General features: G+C 37.2%; 1 protein-coding gene across 2 annotated transcripts in view; it reads right to left on the bottom strand.

The window, feature by feature from the left end:
• The window catches only part of ASXL2 (ASXL transcriptional regulator 2), a 134,449-nt gene that overhangs the window by 85,537 nt on the left and 30,303 nt on the right, over window positions 1–18,609 (bottom strand). Inside the window, exons 2-3 of one of the 2 annotated variants that reach the window (XM_024764393.1) lie at window positions 2,708–2,790; window positions 2,502–2,504 (exon numbers count right to left, since the gene is read on the bottom strand). In XM_024764393.1, the coding sequence (XP_024620161.1) occupies window positions 2,502–2,504; window positions 2,708–2,790 (86 nt within the window). The remainder of the gene's footprint in view (window positions 1–2,501; window positions 2,505–2,707; window positions 2,791–18,609) is intronic. The other variant, XM_024764394.1, reaches the window with a different exon arrangement.

The raw sequence follows: 18,609 nt of genomic DNA, 5'->3' as shown, positions 1-18,609 counted from the left end.
GAGATAAATGTCACTGCCCTCATAGAGCTACTAGCTTAATGTAAGCTATAGAGAAGCTACATGATTTTTTTGAAAGACCAAAGCGATATGTAATTTCAAATCTTAAGTGCTATAAAGAAAGAACACAGAACACTATATACCAAACTAAAAATGGAAAATGTGATCTAGATTGGGAAGTCAGCCAAAGTTCTCTGGAAGAGACATGTTCAAGCTGACACCTGAAAAAAAACAACAGTTAACTAAGTAAAGGGGTCAGCATGTACAAAGGCTGAGGTGGGAATTAGCTTCCCTACACAACTGGGAAGTGACAAAACAAAAGTGACCCCAAAAAAGCTATGGGAATGTCGACTGCACTTCAGTTAGAGAGAAGATAATAAGCAAATAAACTGAGAAGGAGCTTGCAGAGCAAGGAAGGAAAGTAAGAATGTTTGGTCACTTCAGGTAATGATATAGAGTTTCAAAAAGGAAGCAGTAGTCATCTGTGTTAAGTAATGCTGAGAGGTAACGAGAGAGGCAAAACTAAAAGTCCAGTGCAGGTGACAAAATGGAAGTCACTGGTGACTTTAAAAGTACTGCTTTGTGGTCACGTAACTGTATCACCACAATATAGTTTAACCAAGAATAGCTTCTTGTGAGTTGTTACTAAGTGAAGTCAGAAGCTATTTTTGATGACTCCACCATCTTGCTACATTTTTTTTTAAGTTCTTTTTTCCCCTTCTCTTCTTTATTTATTTAGTATTCTTTCTTATTTACTGTTCTTGCCTACTCTCTAGAAATAATAATGACAAGTTTAAAGTCAGAGCCTTACTGTGTTAGAGGTAGATGATCCTGCAATTGTCATTTAGACCTAGGGCACTGATGGTGTCTGATCTCTTTTTTTTTTTGCGGTACGCAGGCCTCTCACTGCTGTGGCCTCTCCCGTTGCGGAGCACAGGCTCCGGATGCGCAGGCTCAGCGGCCATAGCTCACGGGCCCAGCCACTCCGCAGCATGTGGGATCTTCCTGGACCGGGGCACGAACCCGTGTCCCCTGCATCGGCAGGTGGACTCTCAACCACTGCGCCACCAGGGAAGCCCGAGTCTGATCTCTTTACATAAGATTTCCTGGTCTATTTCCCCAGTGTGTATTTTTAGGAATAGAAAATTTTATGAAATTTTTATGAATAGTCTAATTTTATGAAAAGAAATGAAATCTCTTGCTCATTCCTGTTCTACAAAACCCAATAGTGTTATAAAAAAATATTAGAATACGTTAGTAGAATTTGTTCCTCAGAGTAATAACCAAATGCCATAGTGCTCCCTCCTTTCTCATCATTGTGACAATCAAAAATAGCCCCCCAAAATCCTAAACACTTTCGCTATGGGTATTACACTATACCAGGGGTCCCCAACCTTTTTGGCACCAGGGACTAGCTTCATGGAAGACAATTTTTCCATGAACTGGGGCAGGGGGTGGGGTGGGTGGTGGATGATCTGGGGATGATTCAAGTACATTACTTTATTTCCATGATTACATTGTAACATATAATGAAATAATTGTACAACTCACCTTAATGCAGAATCAGTGGGAGCCCTGAGCTTGTTTTCACTTGTCACTCACTGAAAGGATTTTGATATGAGTCTGCAAGCAATTGATTTATTACGGTCTCTGTGCAGTCAGACCTCTCTGCTAATGATAATCTGTATTTGCAGCCGCTCCCCAGCACTTGCATCACAGCCTCAGCTCCACCTCAGATCATCAGGCATTAGATTCGCATAAGGAGCACGCAACCTAGATCCCTCACATGTGCTGTTGTTCACAGTAGGGTTCCTATAAAAATCTAATGCCGCAGCTAATCTGACAGGAGGCAGAGCTCAGGCGGTAATGCAAGTGATGGGGAGCGGCTGTAAATACAGATGAAGCTTCACTCGCTCGCCCGCACACCTCCTGCTGTGCGGCCCAGTTCCTAATAGGCCATGGACCACTAGTGGTCTGTGGCCCGCGGGGTTGGGGACCCCTGCACTATACCATCTCTAGGTGAGAGTAACTAGTAGCACTGTAACCTTTTTCTCTTAATGAAAATATCTCTAATGTAGACACCCAGATTTCTGCCTTAACATATAAAATATACTGAACATAATTTTAATATTTCTTGATGGCAGAGGGTCTTGACTATGAACAGTGACTATTATGTGCTATTGTAATATAATAAAGCTCTTAGAAATTAAAGTGTGTTCTATCTTTGGTCCTATATTAATTGACCCCAGGCTGTTTTATTTGAACATAGTAAGACTATTACTTGAAACACATACTGCTTTATGTATCTTTTCCATTTAATTCTTTTTGGCCAAGGTTATTTTTTCCTAGACTGTTTACATCTACCATTCTCCCTGAACTAGAGGACTTCTAAATTTGCTAATGACTAAGCTTATTAAATCAAAAGCCTGAACTGATAGATGAAGGCTTGAAGATGGCTCCAGGCCTTCCTAAGAATTAAAGTGCATGGGTGTGGAGATAGCAACCTTCTAAGAATTTTTTTCTAACTTACTTTTGGTTTTGTAACTGTGCTATGACTGAAAACTCCAAAGATCTGAGCTGAATAAATCATAAATTAACAAAGCAGTTATTACTAAATAATCAATCTTCAGGACTAAAGTAGACTGCTATATGCTATAAAATATTCTAATCAAGTATTATAATTATTACTAATAATACTTAAATAACTCACCTGATTTCTTTTAGTCCTTCTCTCTGGATAACTTGAAGAATTTCTTTATGACTCATGGGTGTATTGGGATATTTTTCTAAGACCTGAGAAACAAGTATATAATAGTAAATTATTTCTTATTTTAATTTCTTATTATAATTACATATATAAATTATATTTATTATAGCTATGTATTAATTTCCTCCAGCATATACAAATCCAGACTTTTCATCCCTTAAATTTTTGGATAATAAGTAGAAAATTAATGAAACGTAAATAGGATATTCTCTCCTTCAGTCACAAACCGTAAGTCAAATCCTGAAGCAGAAATGGATCAAAAAAGATAAGATTAATAATTCAATTATTATTAATGCATAATATGAAATTATGTTTACTTTCTGCCTCCACTCTCTCATCACATGACTACCTGTGGACTTACTGGAAGCACCTTAAAGATTATCCCTCTTTACATCTCCAAACAAAGTCTAGCACATCTTGGTTGCTCAGTAATTTCTTAATCAAAACAAAAGAACAATACAGTTATAATGAAATTAAAATGGTATCCGTGTTCTGGTTCTGGTGAAGATGATGTAATAAGCATAAATTATCCTGTCTCTCCCGAATACAACTAAAAACCTGGACAGAATGCATGGAGCAGCTATCTGAGGACTCTGAAAATGGTAGCAGTTGGTTTCAGGGAGGAAACCAAAATTAGAAGTACTACTAACCCAGCAGTGAGTTTCCTGGTTTTGTTTCCCCTAGGATCACTCAGCCTAGACTCAAGGGCAGTCCAAACTCAGAACTGCACAGTAAGTGCAGACAGAAATGGCTCCAAGAGAAGTCTTCTCTTTTTTTTGTCCAAAAAGCAGTAAAGGGGGCCCCTAAAAGGGAGGACAATCCTCTGAGTGTTTTTTTCCCTTTCTCTCAGACCCTGCCCCCAAGCAATCCAAAGGCAGCAGCTGTGGCAGTGATGATACCAGCAGTGGCTGGACAGGGACCTAAAACTTCAAGAAAGCAGATCCCTTCCGATCCCATGAGTGTGGAGGGCATTCCCATGGTTTATATTCTTTCTCCACCATCCTGTTGCTTGGCATCAAAGGCAGATGCAGTTGTGGAAGTGTGCAGCAAAACACCAAAATGAAAACCTTAGTTATCTAGCCATAGGACAAGGAAGAAGGGTCTCTAAGAGCCAGAAAGTGTCAGGGAACTTGCAAAGAGAAAGGAGCTCAAGAAAGTGACACCATGAAGTTCTATAAACACTCCTGGGGTCACCCAAGAACTATGCCTATGTGGATCTGACCCTAAACATACTATCAGGTTCCCAAATTTGCCACTCGGTGGTGTACATGCGGGACAGATAGAAACAAAGGCTTTGAAAACTAGTCATTGGAATTTTAGTGCACAGAAGGGTAGGCAGAAACTTATGACCTGAACCTAACAAGACCAAATGCCCGCTTAAAAAAATCCTCCCATCCCTAAAAATAAAGTAATAACAACAACAACATTCTCCATAGCATTTAAATGAGACAGAGTATCATAATGTTAACATCAAAATGTCTAATATATGATCCAAAATTACTTGACATATGAAGAACCAGGAGAATCTCAATAACTCACAAGAGAAAAGACAACCTACACACAACAAACCCAAGATGCTACAGACTCTGGAATTTTCAGACAAAGACTTTAAGGCAGCTACTATAACCATGCTTCAAGAAGCCAGGGAGATGATTCTTGGGGGGAAAAAAATATAGTTAAGAGTCTCAGCAGAGAAGTAAGATTCATTACATTATTGTGTGTGTGCCTATGTGGTGTATAAAGCAAATAAAAATTTAAGACTAAAAAACACAATATCCAAAGTAAACCCAAAATTCTCTGGAGGGGCTCGACTGTAGAAGGGAGATAACAGAGGAGAGAATCAGTAAACCTGAAGATAGAGCAATAGAAACTATCCAATCTGATGAACAGAGAGAAAAATGATAGAAAAAATAAATGAACAAAGGCAATGGGACAATATCAAAAGGTCTAACATTCATGTCATCAGAGTCCCCAAAGGAGAAGATAAAGAGTAGCACACAGAAAATATATTTAAAGAAATAGCAGCAGAAAACTTCCCAAATTTGGTGAAAGATATACACTTACAATTTCAAGAGAATCAATGAATCTCAAACAACATAAATTCAAAGAAACCTGTACCCAGATATATCATAATCAAATTACTGAAAACTAAAGAAAATTTTAAAATCTTGAAGGCAGCCAAGGAAAAACAACCTTCCACTTAGGAGAAAAACAATTCCACTGACTGTGGGTTTCTCATCAGAAACTATGGAAGGCAGAAACAGTGAAGAACATCTTTAAGTGCTGAAAGACAACGACTTAATTCCAAAATTCCTATCTAGCAAAAATATCCTCCAAAAATGAAGGGGAAATCAAGACATTCTTAGATTAAAGGGAAACGAAGAGTATTTGCCACTAACAGACTTCTATTTTATTTTAAAATTTATTTATTTATTTTTGGCTGCGTTGGGTCTTCGTTGCTGCACGCAGGCTTTCTCTAGTTGCAGCGAGCGGGGACTACTCTCCGTTGCAGTGCGAGGGCTTCTCATTGTGGTGGCTTCTCTTGTTGTGGGGCACGGGCTCCAGGCGCGCAGGCTTCAGTAGTTGTGGCTCGGTAGTTGTGGTGCACGGGCTTAGTTGCCTCCGTGCATGTGGGCTCTTCCCGGACCAAGGCTCGAACCCGTGTCTCCTGCACTGGCAGGCAGATTCTTAACCACTGTGCCACCAGGGGAGTCCTAACAGGCTTACTTTAAATTGACTTCTTATAAGTCAATTCTGGTTTCTTTCCTTTTTTTTTTTTTTTTTAATCCAAATTTTAGGTAGAAACTCTCTTATACCTAAATCACTTTCTATTCTTAGAACCCTTGGCAATTAATAAATGCAAGTGAAAGCTAAAATTGAACCAATTCTGAATAATCTATACTATACTATCAAAAGAATATCCATTAGTACAGCAAGTCAAAAACAACAGATACAGGACTTGTGTAACAGAAACCACTTGAAGTCAGATATCCTAGATCAGCCAGTAAGGTATCAAAATGTGATGTCAACAACTACCATTTATAAAGAAGACACAAACAAGTGCAGATCATTCTCTCAGTTAAACGTCTCAGCAACCTTAAAAGACAAGCCTTATTACCCCCATTTAAAAAGTGGGATAACTAACGCTCAATAAGCAAATTTCCAAACATAATGCAGCAAGACAAGTGGCAGTCGGCATTCAAACTCAGGGCTATCCTGCACCCTACAGCTCACTGTGTCCTGGTCTGCATCTCTTTTCATTTGTTTAATCATAAAATCCAACAAATATATTTCTGTTTGTCATCCTCCCTGAGCTCTACACTACATCAGATAAATGTTATTAACCTTTCCCTCCTTAGACACTGCTCTCTCCAGACTTTTTTTCCCAAAATGTTTCTTCTTGGTCTTTTTCTGTGGCCATCCCTTAAATACTTTACAAGCATCATTTTGCAGCTTTTGCTTTTCACTCCAACCCTCCTTGAATAAAATCATCCATTCCCAAGACTTCATCAATCACCCCTATTTTGATAAATGAAAAGAAGCAGCACAGTCCGTTTATAACTGCTTTTAAACATCAACCTCGGATGTTCCATCTCAAACTTAACATGTCCAAAATTTAACTTACTACCTTTATCCAAATTAAGGCCCATACAGAAAACTGGACCTGTATTTACTGTCTATATACTATTATAATATTGTATAAAATTACTGAAAATGAAAAAAAATACACCATGGACATGGGCAGATAGCTCATAAAAGAGTTAAAACAACTGGATAAAAGACATATGAAAAAATATTTGCATACTGAAATACTTACAGATGAAATTATATGATGTTGGGGATTTGCTTCAAAATTACACAAGAAGAAATTTAGATAGGAGTTTAAGTATTGCAAGACTGGCTATAAGTTGATAATTATAGAAGCTACAAGATGGGTACAAAGACATTATATTATTGTTAGCTTTTGTGTACACATTCAATATCCCATAATAAAAATTTATGGGAAAAACGATATTGTCTGACTTCACTAACAATTAAATACAAAAAAAATCACTTTTCAATGGTTTTTTCCCCTACTATTTTGGATAGCAAAAACATGGCAATAGTAAATGAACACCATGAAATGGAAATGTACACACAATCTATTGATAATATAAGAAAATATTCATTATATTACTCAATAAAGAAAAAAGTTTAAAGGCTTCTTATCTAATAATAAGATATTAACAAAACTGGTATACCTACACAATTGAATATTATATAGCTATATATGAAAAGACACTGTGTGGGGGCTGGGGACAGGGGGTCTTCTCTCAGTCTTCCTCAAATCTTGGTGTGGAATACAGGTTCTGGACAACAGAATGTGAGGGGGAGTGATAGGGAGTGATAACTTCAAAAACCCAGATTTTCAAAAGGCAGGGACACATCCCTCTTTGGCCCTTCCTCCACCCTGTTGATTTTAAAGTGGAGGAGGTGACAAAGCCATTCTGAACCATACAGATAAGGATGCACCCTAAGAACGGTGGACTAACTACACCTCCAGACTGTTGCATGAAAGAGAAATAAACTTCCAAATCATTTAAGGAACTGTTATAGGCAGCCAAAGTTACGCCTAATATGACTCACCAATCTATTCACATGACACTTAAGTAATCGTCCTAAAACTTAAATTACATATTCCTCTGGTTTTTTTTTTTTGGTTTTTTTTTTTTTGCGGTACACTGGCCTCTCACTGTTGTGGCCTCTCCCGTTGCGGAGCACAGGCTCCAGACATGCAGGCCCAGCGGCCATGGCTCACGGGCCCAGCCGCCCCGCGGCATGTGGGATCTTCCCGGACTGGGGCACGAACCCGTGTCCCCTGCACCGGCAGGCGGACTCTCAACCACTGCGCCACCAGGGAAGCCCCTATTCCTCTGATTTTTAAGCTCCCTGTCACTTTTTTAAAAAAATTAACTAAAATTAAAATAAAATCTGAATTCCCAATACAGTTTAAAAGATTCTACATGAAACTCTACATCTCGCTTTTCTCACATTACCTTCTTGCTCTTTCTCAAACATAACCAATTCATTCCTTATTCAGGGTCTCTATACCTGCTCCCTCCTCTTGCAATGTTTTTCCCCAGAGATTCATGGACTCTCTCCCTCACTTCACTTCTTCAGAGATATTCCTGACCACTCTAAAATACACTCAGACACTCACAAGCACCACCACTGCTAAACACACACACACACACACATTTTATTACTTTAGCCAGATTTTCCCCCCAGCTTTACTGAGATATAATCGACAAATAACACTATGTAAGTTTAAGCTGTACAACGTGATGATTTGATATACATATATATTGTTCAATGATTACCACATTAAGGTTGATTAACACATTCATTGCCTCACACAGGTACCCTTTTCTGTGTGTGGTGACAACATTTCAGACCTACTCTGTAAGCAAATTTCAAGTATATAATGCAGTATTGTTAACTACAGTCATCATGCTGTGCATCAGATCCCCAGAACATATTCATCTTATAACTGCTCATTTGTAGCCTTCGACCAACATCTCCCAATTTCTCCTACCACTCAACTCCTGGTAACCATCCATCTACACTCTGTTTCTAAGAGTTTAACTTCTTTGGATTCCATATATAAATGAGATCATGCAGTATTTGTCTCTGACTTATATCACTTAGCTGAACGCCTTCAAGGTTCATCTAAGTTGTCGCATATGGTACATTTTCCTCTTTTTATGGCTGAATAATATTATTACATACATATATATATATATAAATTTTCTTTATCCAGTCATCTGTTGTTGGACACTTACGTTTTTTCCATGTCTTGGCTACTGTGAAAAATCCTGCAATGAACCAAGGGTGCAGATATCTCTCCAAGACAGTAATTTCATTTCCTTCGGATATATCCCCAGAAGTAGGACTGCTGGATCATATGGTAGTTCTATTTTTAATTTTTTGAGGAACCTACAAACTGTTTTCCATAATGCTGTACCAATTTACGTAACATAAAGAGTTCTTACGTAGAGATATACACATAAAAGATGGACAAAAAAGAACACAAAAGACTGATATCCCTTTCAAAGAAAAACTCGAGCTCACCCCAAACATTAAAGACATATCTTCCTATAGTGCTGCCCAGATAATACATACAAAAATTTTACATCTTTCTCTTAATTCCTACATACAACTGCCTTACAGTTACAAACATCATGTAGCCATTCTATTTCATATGCCCCTCACAACAATCCAAGAAACAGCAGAGCAGGTTTAGTTATAATTTTACCAGAAAGGAAAGTAAGACTCAAGAGAATAGCATAGCCTAAACTTAAGATGTCAACACTCTTAATTCCCCACACTAAAGAGGGTACTAATAAAGCTTTATATAAAGCAAAGAGTTCAATGAGGAAAAAAATTTTCTTTTGTCAACTAAAATATGCATTCGAATGATGAAAACTATGCTTCTGCTGAATGATGGGTAGGTTCTTACTTGCTGAGGCAGAAAAACTAAGAGGACTGCAGAAACGTTGATTAATATTTTGGTTAAGATGGGGATTGTGACCATGAAGTATAAAGATCAGATACAGACCTTTTTCTCACAGGTCTTTTCTGAAACGTGACAAAAATAGCTTAATGCAAATGGCAGCCCCCACATATATCTATAATTAAGTCAATATCTTAAGAGGTGGGTTCCTGGCTGTGTCTTTGATAGTGAACAAGAACATAAAACTGAAAAACAAGATCCTGGTGGGGCCTAGGAAGATCCTTTGTATTTCTCAAACTGTGGTTCTCAAACTCTAGACAAGGGTGTTCCACCAACTTACGGTGATATTTCACAGTATTCCACACAGAAATTCATTTCATGTGCTGAGTTAAACCTATACACAGTCATATATACCATATATAAAGCAACAAGGGCTTCCCCCCAATGGTAATACATATTCATTCTAGAAAATTTAGACCATACTCCCCCCCGCACCTCAAATTATATGCAAAGGGGGATTCTGCCATGAGAGAATAGGATTTAACATTTTGGCTGTCCCTGCCACAGGTTTTTTCTATAACATTTTGCAGTTGACATCCTTCTGCATATACTAGTTTGTACCTCTTTTTAAAAGTCCTTTTTGCAAATCTTGCAACAGTTATTATTGATATATTTCATAGCAGCATGATACTCCACTGATTTATATACATATATACACACATATATATACACCCACACACATACATATACACACTAAATCACTTAATCCATTTCCTACTGTTGCACATTTAGACTGCTTAAAGAGGCACTCTTTCCCGATGGTTACCAACACATGTTTAGAGTGAGACAGATCTTAATTTTATACCTGACTAAAATTTAAAGCTCTGTGACCTTAGAAAGTTAATCTCTGGGTCTTAGTTTCATCAGTAAAATCAAAACAAGAAAAACATCTCTAACTCATGGAGTGGCCATGGGAGACAAATAGAATATTTTATTTTGAGCTGCTTAGCTCAGAATTTGAGGATATATAAAATTCTCAATAAATGTGTGCTATGGTCTCCTTTTTTTTTTCTTTAACTGTAACAAATGCCACCAAGTGCTTCTGACTATTTTCAAAGTCTTCTAACAACTGGAACTGCTGTATAAAGTTATTTTAATATATAATATTGCCAAATTGCTTTCCACCATGTGTACGGGAGTTTCACTACTGTTAACCATTAACCAACATTCATATTACTTTTTAAATCCTTGGTAATTATTTGAAAAAATATATTAAAAAATTTTAATTTTAGCTACTAATGAAGTTGAACTTGTCCTACGTTTTTAGACTTTCATATTTCCTCTTTTTGAAATAAGCTATCTGATCTAAATAAAAATCAGATTAAAAAATAAAATTATAGGGCTTCCCTGGTGGCGCAGTGGTTGAGAGTCCGCCTGCCGATGCAGGGGACATGGGTTCGTGCCCCCGTCTGGGAAGATCCCACATGCCGCGGGGCGGCTGGGCCCGTGAGCCATGGCCGCTGAGCCTGCGCGTCCGGAGCCTGTGCTCCTCAACGGGAGAGGCCACAACAGTGAGAGGCCCGCGCACCCCTCCCCCCAACAAATAAATAAAATAAAATTATAAAATTTAATAGCTACATCACACGCAAAAACAATCAGAGGTCTGTTTGAACATCAGAAATACATTCCTTTTATTTCCATTACAGAAAGTAGTATATTCAATGATTTGTCAGATAAAATTACAACTCTACCTAAACAAAATTTATTTCTGCCAACAAATTAAAAGAGTGAAAATGCACAACCTATTGGACAAAAGCAAAAATGCATCAAAAGCACTGGTGTAGGGACTTCCCTGGTGGCGCAGTGGTTAAGAATTTGCCTGCCATTGCAGGGGACACGGGTTCAAGCCCTGGTCTGGGAAGATCCCACATGCCGTGGAGCAACTAAGCCTGTGCGCCACAACTACTGGGCCTGCGAGCCACAACTATTGAAACCACATGCCACAACTACTGAAGCCCGCACACCTAGAGCCTGTGATCCGCAACAAGAGAAGCCACCGCACCGCAACGAAGAGTAGCCCCCGCTCCCCACAACTAGAGAAAGCCCGCGCACAGCAACAAAGACCCAACACAGCCAAAAATTAATTAATTAACTTAAAAAGCATTGGTGTGGGTATAAGTGAGGCTTTATATTTAGTTGCTATTCCAGGCCGATTCACTTCTAACACAGAACTCCCCCTCAAACAGCCCATTTGGTTACTGGAAGAAAACATACTGCCACTGAAGTCTAAGAACTCTGTTGCTGCAACTTCTGCTTAAGAAAAGTGGGAAGATATAGAGATTTTTGTAAACCATACTGAAAAACGCTGGAGTTGATACAAGAAAAACACTTTGTGCAACAGGTGTTATGCTTGCCTTAATCAAAAAATAGAAGGGATTTCTAGGGAAACTGATATAATCATCTACCTGGCAATTAAATTTTACTCTGTTACTATCATTAGGAAATCCTGAATACTAAAATGTATGACACAAATTTACATAATACTACAAATGTGGGATTTGCTTTATTTTCTTCCACATGTCAAGTTTTTATAACAAATACTCCAAACCAGCATACAATGGATTGACTAAGACTCAGTTTTGGTGGTCTCTGTAAAGGATGTTATTAACATAATTAAGAGGTTTCAGTTGGGGGGAAAAAGTTTAATCGATGCAAAATATGAAAGTGCTTCAAAGTGTATAGAGCTCAAATAGCCTGCACCTAATAGCTCTAAGACATAATATTGATGACTAAAAGCTCTCAATCTTAATCCTTCATCTGTATAATGAGGGTAGTAACACCCTCATAGACAGGAACATTAAGTAAAACATTCTGCAGTATTCTTAACTTAGCACAAGTGACATATATGGTAGCTTTTGTTATTACTAATACATTATATGACAAAAATCTTTTCCAGTTCACATTTGATATGCTGATCTAAAATTTCACCAGTATTCTTAAGGGAGATGAAAAATACAAAAGATAGCATGTTTTTCTCCGGCTGCCCCTTTGATTTTTCCACTATTTTTTTCACAAGTAGTTAACAATGCCCTATACTGCCAATAATACTAAACATTAGACAAAAACTAAAATTTACAAAAATATGAAATAGCTTTAAGTTAAATGCCAAGACTTCAGTCCCTATAAAGCCACTTATATGTTCTTTAAATCCTATTTACATTACAGATATCCAAATATAAAGACTAGATATTAAACTATTCTGCAAGAAAAACAAGCACAAAATATCACAGAATAAGGTACTTACATTCATATGCAAAAATATTTCGATTAATTCATCATAATGAGGCAGAATATCAGAGTTCAAATCCCAACTCTACCAGAAAGTGGTGATGAGCAAACTGGGGAATGTGGCTGCCCTACTGTTCATCTGAACTGGTGGCTTTCTGTCCAAGAAGCTACAAAATGGAAATTAATAAAAATTTCTCTGGCATATCAAATCTTAATAGAAAGGTAACTATTAATCCACTATCAGAATGAACTCTATTTAGAATTTAAAACATTTATATTATCCATGGTAATGGTAATAATAAAAATATTTTGATTTATTATCTAGAGCAAGGAATTACTTTATTTTAATATGGGTGAATTTTACTATTTATATAAAAATACTTAAGTATGCTGACATAGGACATTAAGCTATTGGAAATAGAGACCTAAAATTTCTGTGTGCCTTTTTAATGAAAATTAATTTCATCGATTTTCTAGGTATACTGTTTTTTCAAGAAATAAAATAGAAGAAACCAGATAGTTAAAACTGCTTAAGGGATGTTTACTTTCCTTAAAAAAAAAGTTTATGACTAGTACCTTTACATACTAGGCATCTGAAATTAATTTTAATTTAGAAAATTATTTATGCCAAATTTTCTCAATATTTAAAACTATAAATCATTTAGTTTGGGAGAGAAAGAGAAATGTTTTTCAACTAAAGACTTAAGTATTCTACTTTTTAACTTTTTAGTATGAACATTTTAAAACATATACAAAAGTAGAGAGGAACTTCCCTGGGCGATTCAGTGGTTAAGACTCTGCACTTCCACTGCAGGCGGTGTGGGTTCGATCCCTGGTCGGGGAACTAAGATCCCACGGGCCTTGATGCATGGCCAAAAAATTTAAAAAATAAATTGTTTTGAAAAAAAAAATTATTGGGAACACTGCAATCAACAATTGTCGACACATGGCTTACTTTGTTTCATCTATACCTCCAGCCACTCTACCTCTACAAAGTGGATTATCCTGAAGCAAATCTCAAACATTTCATTCATAAATACTTTAGTACAGATCTCTAAAAAAGGATAAGGACTCATTTTTTTAAAGATAAAAATACCATTTTATACCTCAGAATGTAACTATAGTTCCTTCATTATCAAATTATTTACACAATGTCTTCAATTTTCATGGGGGAAAAAACACTTTTAACAGTTAGTTTGTTCAAATCGGTATCCAAAGAAGACCCATACATACCACATTTGGTTAACACATGTCTTAAAGTCTGTTAATCTATGGATTTCTCCTTGTTTTCTTCCAATTTATTTACTGAAGAAACCAAGAAAACTGTACTATAGTTTCCCACATTTTGTATTTTGCTAATTGTATGGTACTCTGTCCCTCATATTTCCTGAAAATTAGAATTACCTAGAGGGCTGCTCAGATTCAGATTTTGTTTTACCAAAAGAACTTCATAGACAGTGTTGTTTGCTTCCCCTCCCCCTCCCCCCACCCCACACACATGAGAACACACAAAATATCTGTGGTCTCTTTTTTGAGATGTCAAGATGAATCAGGGAACAGATGTCCTCCTGATCCACCCATTACAAAGTTTCCCATCAGCATTCCAACCTAATTGCTTTAGTAACCACTGATTAGTAGCCACTATTCAGACTCATTATTTAGGTGTTGAAAAATGGTGATAGCCTATCTTTCCTTCTCCATTTATAAGCTAGAATCCTTCTAAAAATAAATGCTTTCCTCCATCTACCAGTTGGTTATCTGAAGTACATACAACTCATATAGAAAAAAGCAGGATAAGTGCTTGATTCTGTCCTATTTATTAATTATCAGAATAATTAGCTAGTTTTTCTAGTATACCCCAAAAGTGAATGGGGCTTTTTTGTTTGTTTATCTGACACACCATTAGGAATATTATGAATACCATTTTATGGAATACCATTATGAATTTTAATATATTTTTGTGCTTTAATTACTGTATTTCCTCACTTGTAAACTGGTTATTCATAACCACTGTCTGCTTGTATATATACCACTTGTATGAGCTCTAGTTTTTATATTAAATTATTAAATATATTAAAACTTTTACTGTCACATTTACTGCCAATACTTTTTCCCTTTTATTCTTCATCTTTTCATTACTGTTTTTTCCATGGACGCTTTTATTAGTTTCATGTCTTATAACTCACTGGTCTTTTCTTTTGATTTCTTTTAGCATGTCTATGTTTAAGTGCAGTTTCCCTCCCTTCAATAGCTTAATATTCCTCCATCTTTCCATTTACAATTAACTCTTTTAATTATAAGAAATTGTACATAAACAGTGAGAAAAAATGTACAGAGGCACACTAGAGAAACCCAAGAGGGAGAGATGGAGAGGAAAACAAAACGGCCACATATATTTATGAGCAAAAATACCATACTCCATTACCATTACAACACTATTACTGTATAGCTATTACTATTACATTATTTTACCAGGAGTTAATTTAAGTGGAAAGACTATAGTAGTTTCACAAAACATTTAGTTTACTTTAACCACAGGAGGGCAGTGTTTATCAAACAAAACATCATTCCATTGGAATTGTTCATTAATCTACAAAACAATTTTTAGGAACTATTTTATGGCAAACTGAATAACTGTTCAGAAGAATTAAAATCAACACTACACAGAATTAAAGTATGATAAAATAAATTTGTTTTTCTAAAGTGTACCTAATACACCTATTTCTTTACTTGTAGATTCTTACATCCAGCTAAGAAAAGGATACAAAACTTATACTTTCTGAGTATTCAAGAATAATGTAAACAGCTCCTAAATTTGGGTTCAATTCTCGCCTAAATGACAGCAGTATTTCAATTACTGCTGCACTTACGAGTTCATTACATTCATATACACAGATATGTAGAAGCTAACTTTTGTGTAGTCTGGAAAATTTTATTTTACATTTAAAATATACATATAAAAACACGGTACTCTTGGGACTTCCCTGGTGGTCCAGTGGTAAAGAATCCGCCTTACAATGCAGGGGATGCAGGTTCGATCCCTGGTCAGGGAACAAAGATCCCACGTGCCGCGGGGCAACTAAGCCTGCGGGCCACAACTATTGAGCTCTCGCTTCCCAACTAGAGCCCGCGTGTCACAAACTACAGAGCCCACGCGCCCTGAAGCCTGACTGCCACAACTAGAGAGAGAAAACCCACACGCCACAACTAGAGAGAAGCCCGCGCACCACAACAAAGAGCCAGCGTGCAGCAACCAAGACCCGACACAGCCAAAAATAAATTAAATAAATAAATCTTAAAAAATAGACATGGTAATCTTTACAGATTTACTTCAGTGTCATATGACTTATTTACTGTCCAAAAGCTTTAATTTAATGTCACAGTAGTGAATGAGGTCCCCCAGGAAACATGCAGAATGAGAAGTGATGAGACTATGCTACCGAACAAATGGGGGGGGCGGGGGGGTCAGCACTCAATGGGAGGTCCATAGGTGGCAACAAGGAGTTAAAACAACTCTTCCCAGAACACTGAAGGAAAACATGGAATCAAAGAATAATTGTTTTGTCAAATGGACCTAAACAAGTTTCACTGAACCAGGATAAAAGGAAACAGAGGTATCCCTAGCTATACGGACTCTCCCCATGCCAATACCAGAGGTAAATAGATTCAGAGTTTGACAAATCTCTCTTTATCCAAACTTGTGCTACTTATAATTTGACACTAGAAAACAAATGAATTCAGAGGATGCAGTATCCCTCACCTACCAAACTCACTAAACAAACACTTACTAGAAGTTCAAGAGCTGAAAAGATAATAATAAGGAAGCATGGAATTGAGACGTAAGGAATACGGATAGAGCCAAATATCTGAAAAGGAAAGAGGGAAAAGGACCTTACCTGGCTGCTGAGCAGTATCTGTTGATCACTAACTACCTCTGTCCTGAGATGCACTCCTCTGTTTAGCTTCTGTGACACCAGACTCTCCTTGTTTCCCTCCTACCTCTCCACCAGCAATTCTTCATTCTCCACAATCTCTGAATGTTGATCCTTCTCAAGATTCTCTTCTTGTCTCAATTTCTACTCTCCTTGGGCATTTTCATCCTCCCATGGTTTCCAAAAATAAATATGCTCCTACAGCAGAATTCCATACACCTCAGTAGTGTGTATCACACTGTATTTATTATAATTGCATTTTAAATCATCTGTCTTGCCCACTGGTACATAAGCTGCACGAGGACTGGGACCACCTGTCCTGTTCACCTAGCACCCCTTAGTGCCTATCATAGGATAGGTCTAAAACATGTGATGGTTGCCTGGTGGAATTAAGAACACAGGGAGCAACACTGCCTTTAGACAAGAGTAAAAATGCCTCTTTTTTTTTTTTTTTTTTTTTTAAACAAAAAAGAAGGCTGAAAGGTGAGTGCAAAAGCAAATATGTTTGTAGATTCAGGGGCAGAAACTTGAATGTAAGAATAGACTGAGACTATTTAAATACATATCTATACAGAAAGGTAGCTACGGATATCCAGAGATTACAGAGGCTGGCTTTGTAAGCTCAGGGGTATAGCTTTACCTAAAGGTCCTTCAATTCTGAACAGCTCTATCAAGTCATTCTGATCTGCTAGATTAGATTCTTTTCACCTGATTATCCAACAGTGTTATGCACACTCCCTGGTTCAAGCAAAAAAAAAAATTCTCAGCACCTAATTCTCCCCAAACTCTGAAGAATTAATAATAGTAACAGTTAATACTAATCTAGAATTTAAGTGCCAGGTACTGTTCTAAGTACTTTACGTATATTAGCTCATTTAATCTCTACAATAAATCTATGAGGTAGATAACCATTATGGCATTTTCTTCAGATGTGAAGACTGAGGCACAGAGAAAATAAGTAACTTGCCCAAGGTCACATCAGCTAATAAATGATGGAAGGCAAGCTTCTTTGCTTCTAAGCATCAAGCTATACTGCCTCTCAATCAGTTATACATCCATACTACTCCTAAAATTAACTCTTACTGTAACAAACATTTACTAAGTGCTTCATAAGTGCCAAAAACTGGAGATACAAAGATGAATAAGAAACAAGCCCTGCAGTTCACAACTAGGGTAGAGGGCAAGTAGGGGAAGGGAAAAATGGACAACTGTAATATGAGAGAAGAAATACTGAAAAGATACATAAAGAAACAAAGGTAAAGAAGATTTAACTCTTCCTATTATGCAATATTTCAAATACAGAGGAAACTTACAAAATAATAAAACACTTATATATCAACTAACAAGCTTTGTCAAATCCACAAATGGAAATGAGTAGAAATTAGGTGGTGGTTACACGGGTGTATACATTTGTCAGGAAGAAGTCAGCTGTATGCTTAAAATGCATGTATTGTATTACATGGAAATTATACCTCAATAAAGGTGGCATGTACCTCAATAAGCTGATATTTAAAGAAATTAAAACAAAATGTATGAATAGTGAAAAATTTACCACACTCTCTGAAATTCAAGAGAAGCACAAATTAAGGGGAAAAAAAATTGAAAATGGGTTAGGATGGAAGTTATGATTTGTATTAAACTCAACTTACTCATATCTGAGAACCAGACTGTTTTAATACCTTAAATGATCAAAACAACAGAGGCAGTGAAGAGAGTTGGGAGCTGGTAGGTAGGGGAAGTGAGGAGAAGAAAGAATATAAGTTCTCTGCTTGCTAAATAAATAAATCCTTAGGGTAAAAGATAGCGCATCCATTGTATCCAACAAACAAAAATAAAAATGGGATGCCAAGAAATGGTGGAAAATATACAGCAAGTCCTTGCTTTTAGAGAAGTTAGTGTTCTAGTAGTAGAAACAGACGATAAATATGTAAGCAGGGCTTCCCTGGTGGCACAGTGGTTGCGTGTCTGCCTGCCGATGCAGGGGACATGGGTTCATGCCCCGGGCTGGGAAGATCCCACATGCCCCGGAGCAGCTGGGCCCGTGAGCCATGGCCGCTGAGCCTGCGCGTCTGGAGCCTGTGCTCCTCAACGGGAGAGGTCACAACAGTGAGAGGCCGGTATACCGCAAAAAA

Source organism: Neophocaena asiaeorientalis, unplaced genomic scaffold, assembly GCF_003031525.2.
Source record: "Neophocaena asiaeorientalis asiaeorientalis breed wild unplaced genomic scaffold, Neophocaena_asiaeorientalis_V1.1 scaffold345, whole genome shotgun sequence".
NCBI classification, from domain to species: domain Eukaryota; kingdom Metazoa; phylum Chordata; class Mammalia; order Artiodactyla; family Phocoenidae; genus Neophocaena; species Neophocaena asiaeorientalis.
The sequence above is the reverse complement of the archived record's forward strand: the minus strand, read 5'-3'. Positions and strand labels throughout refer to the sequence as shown.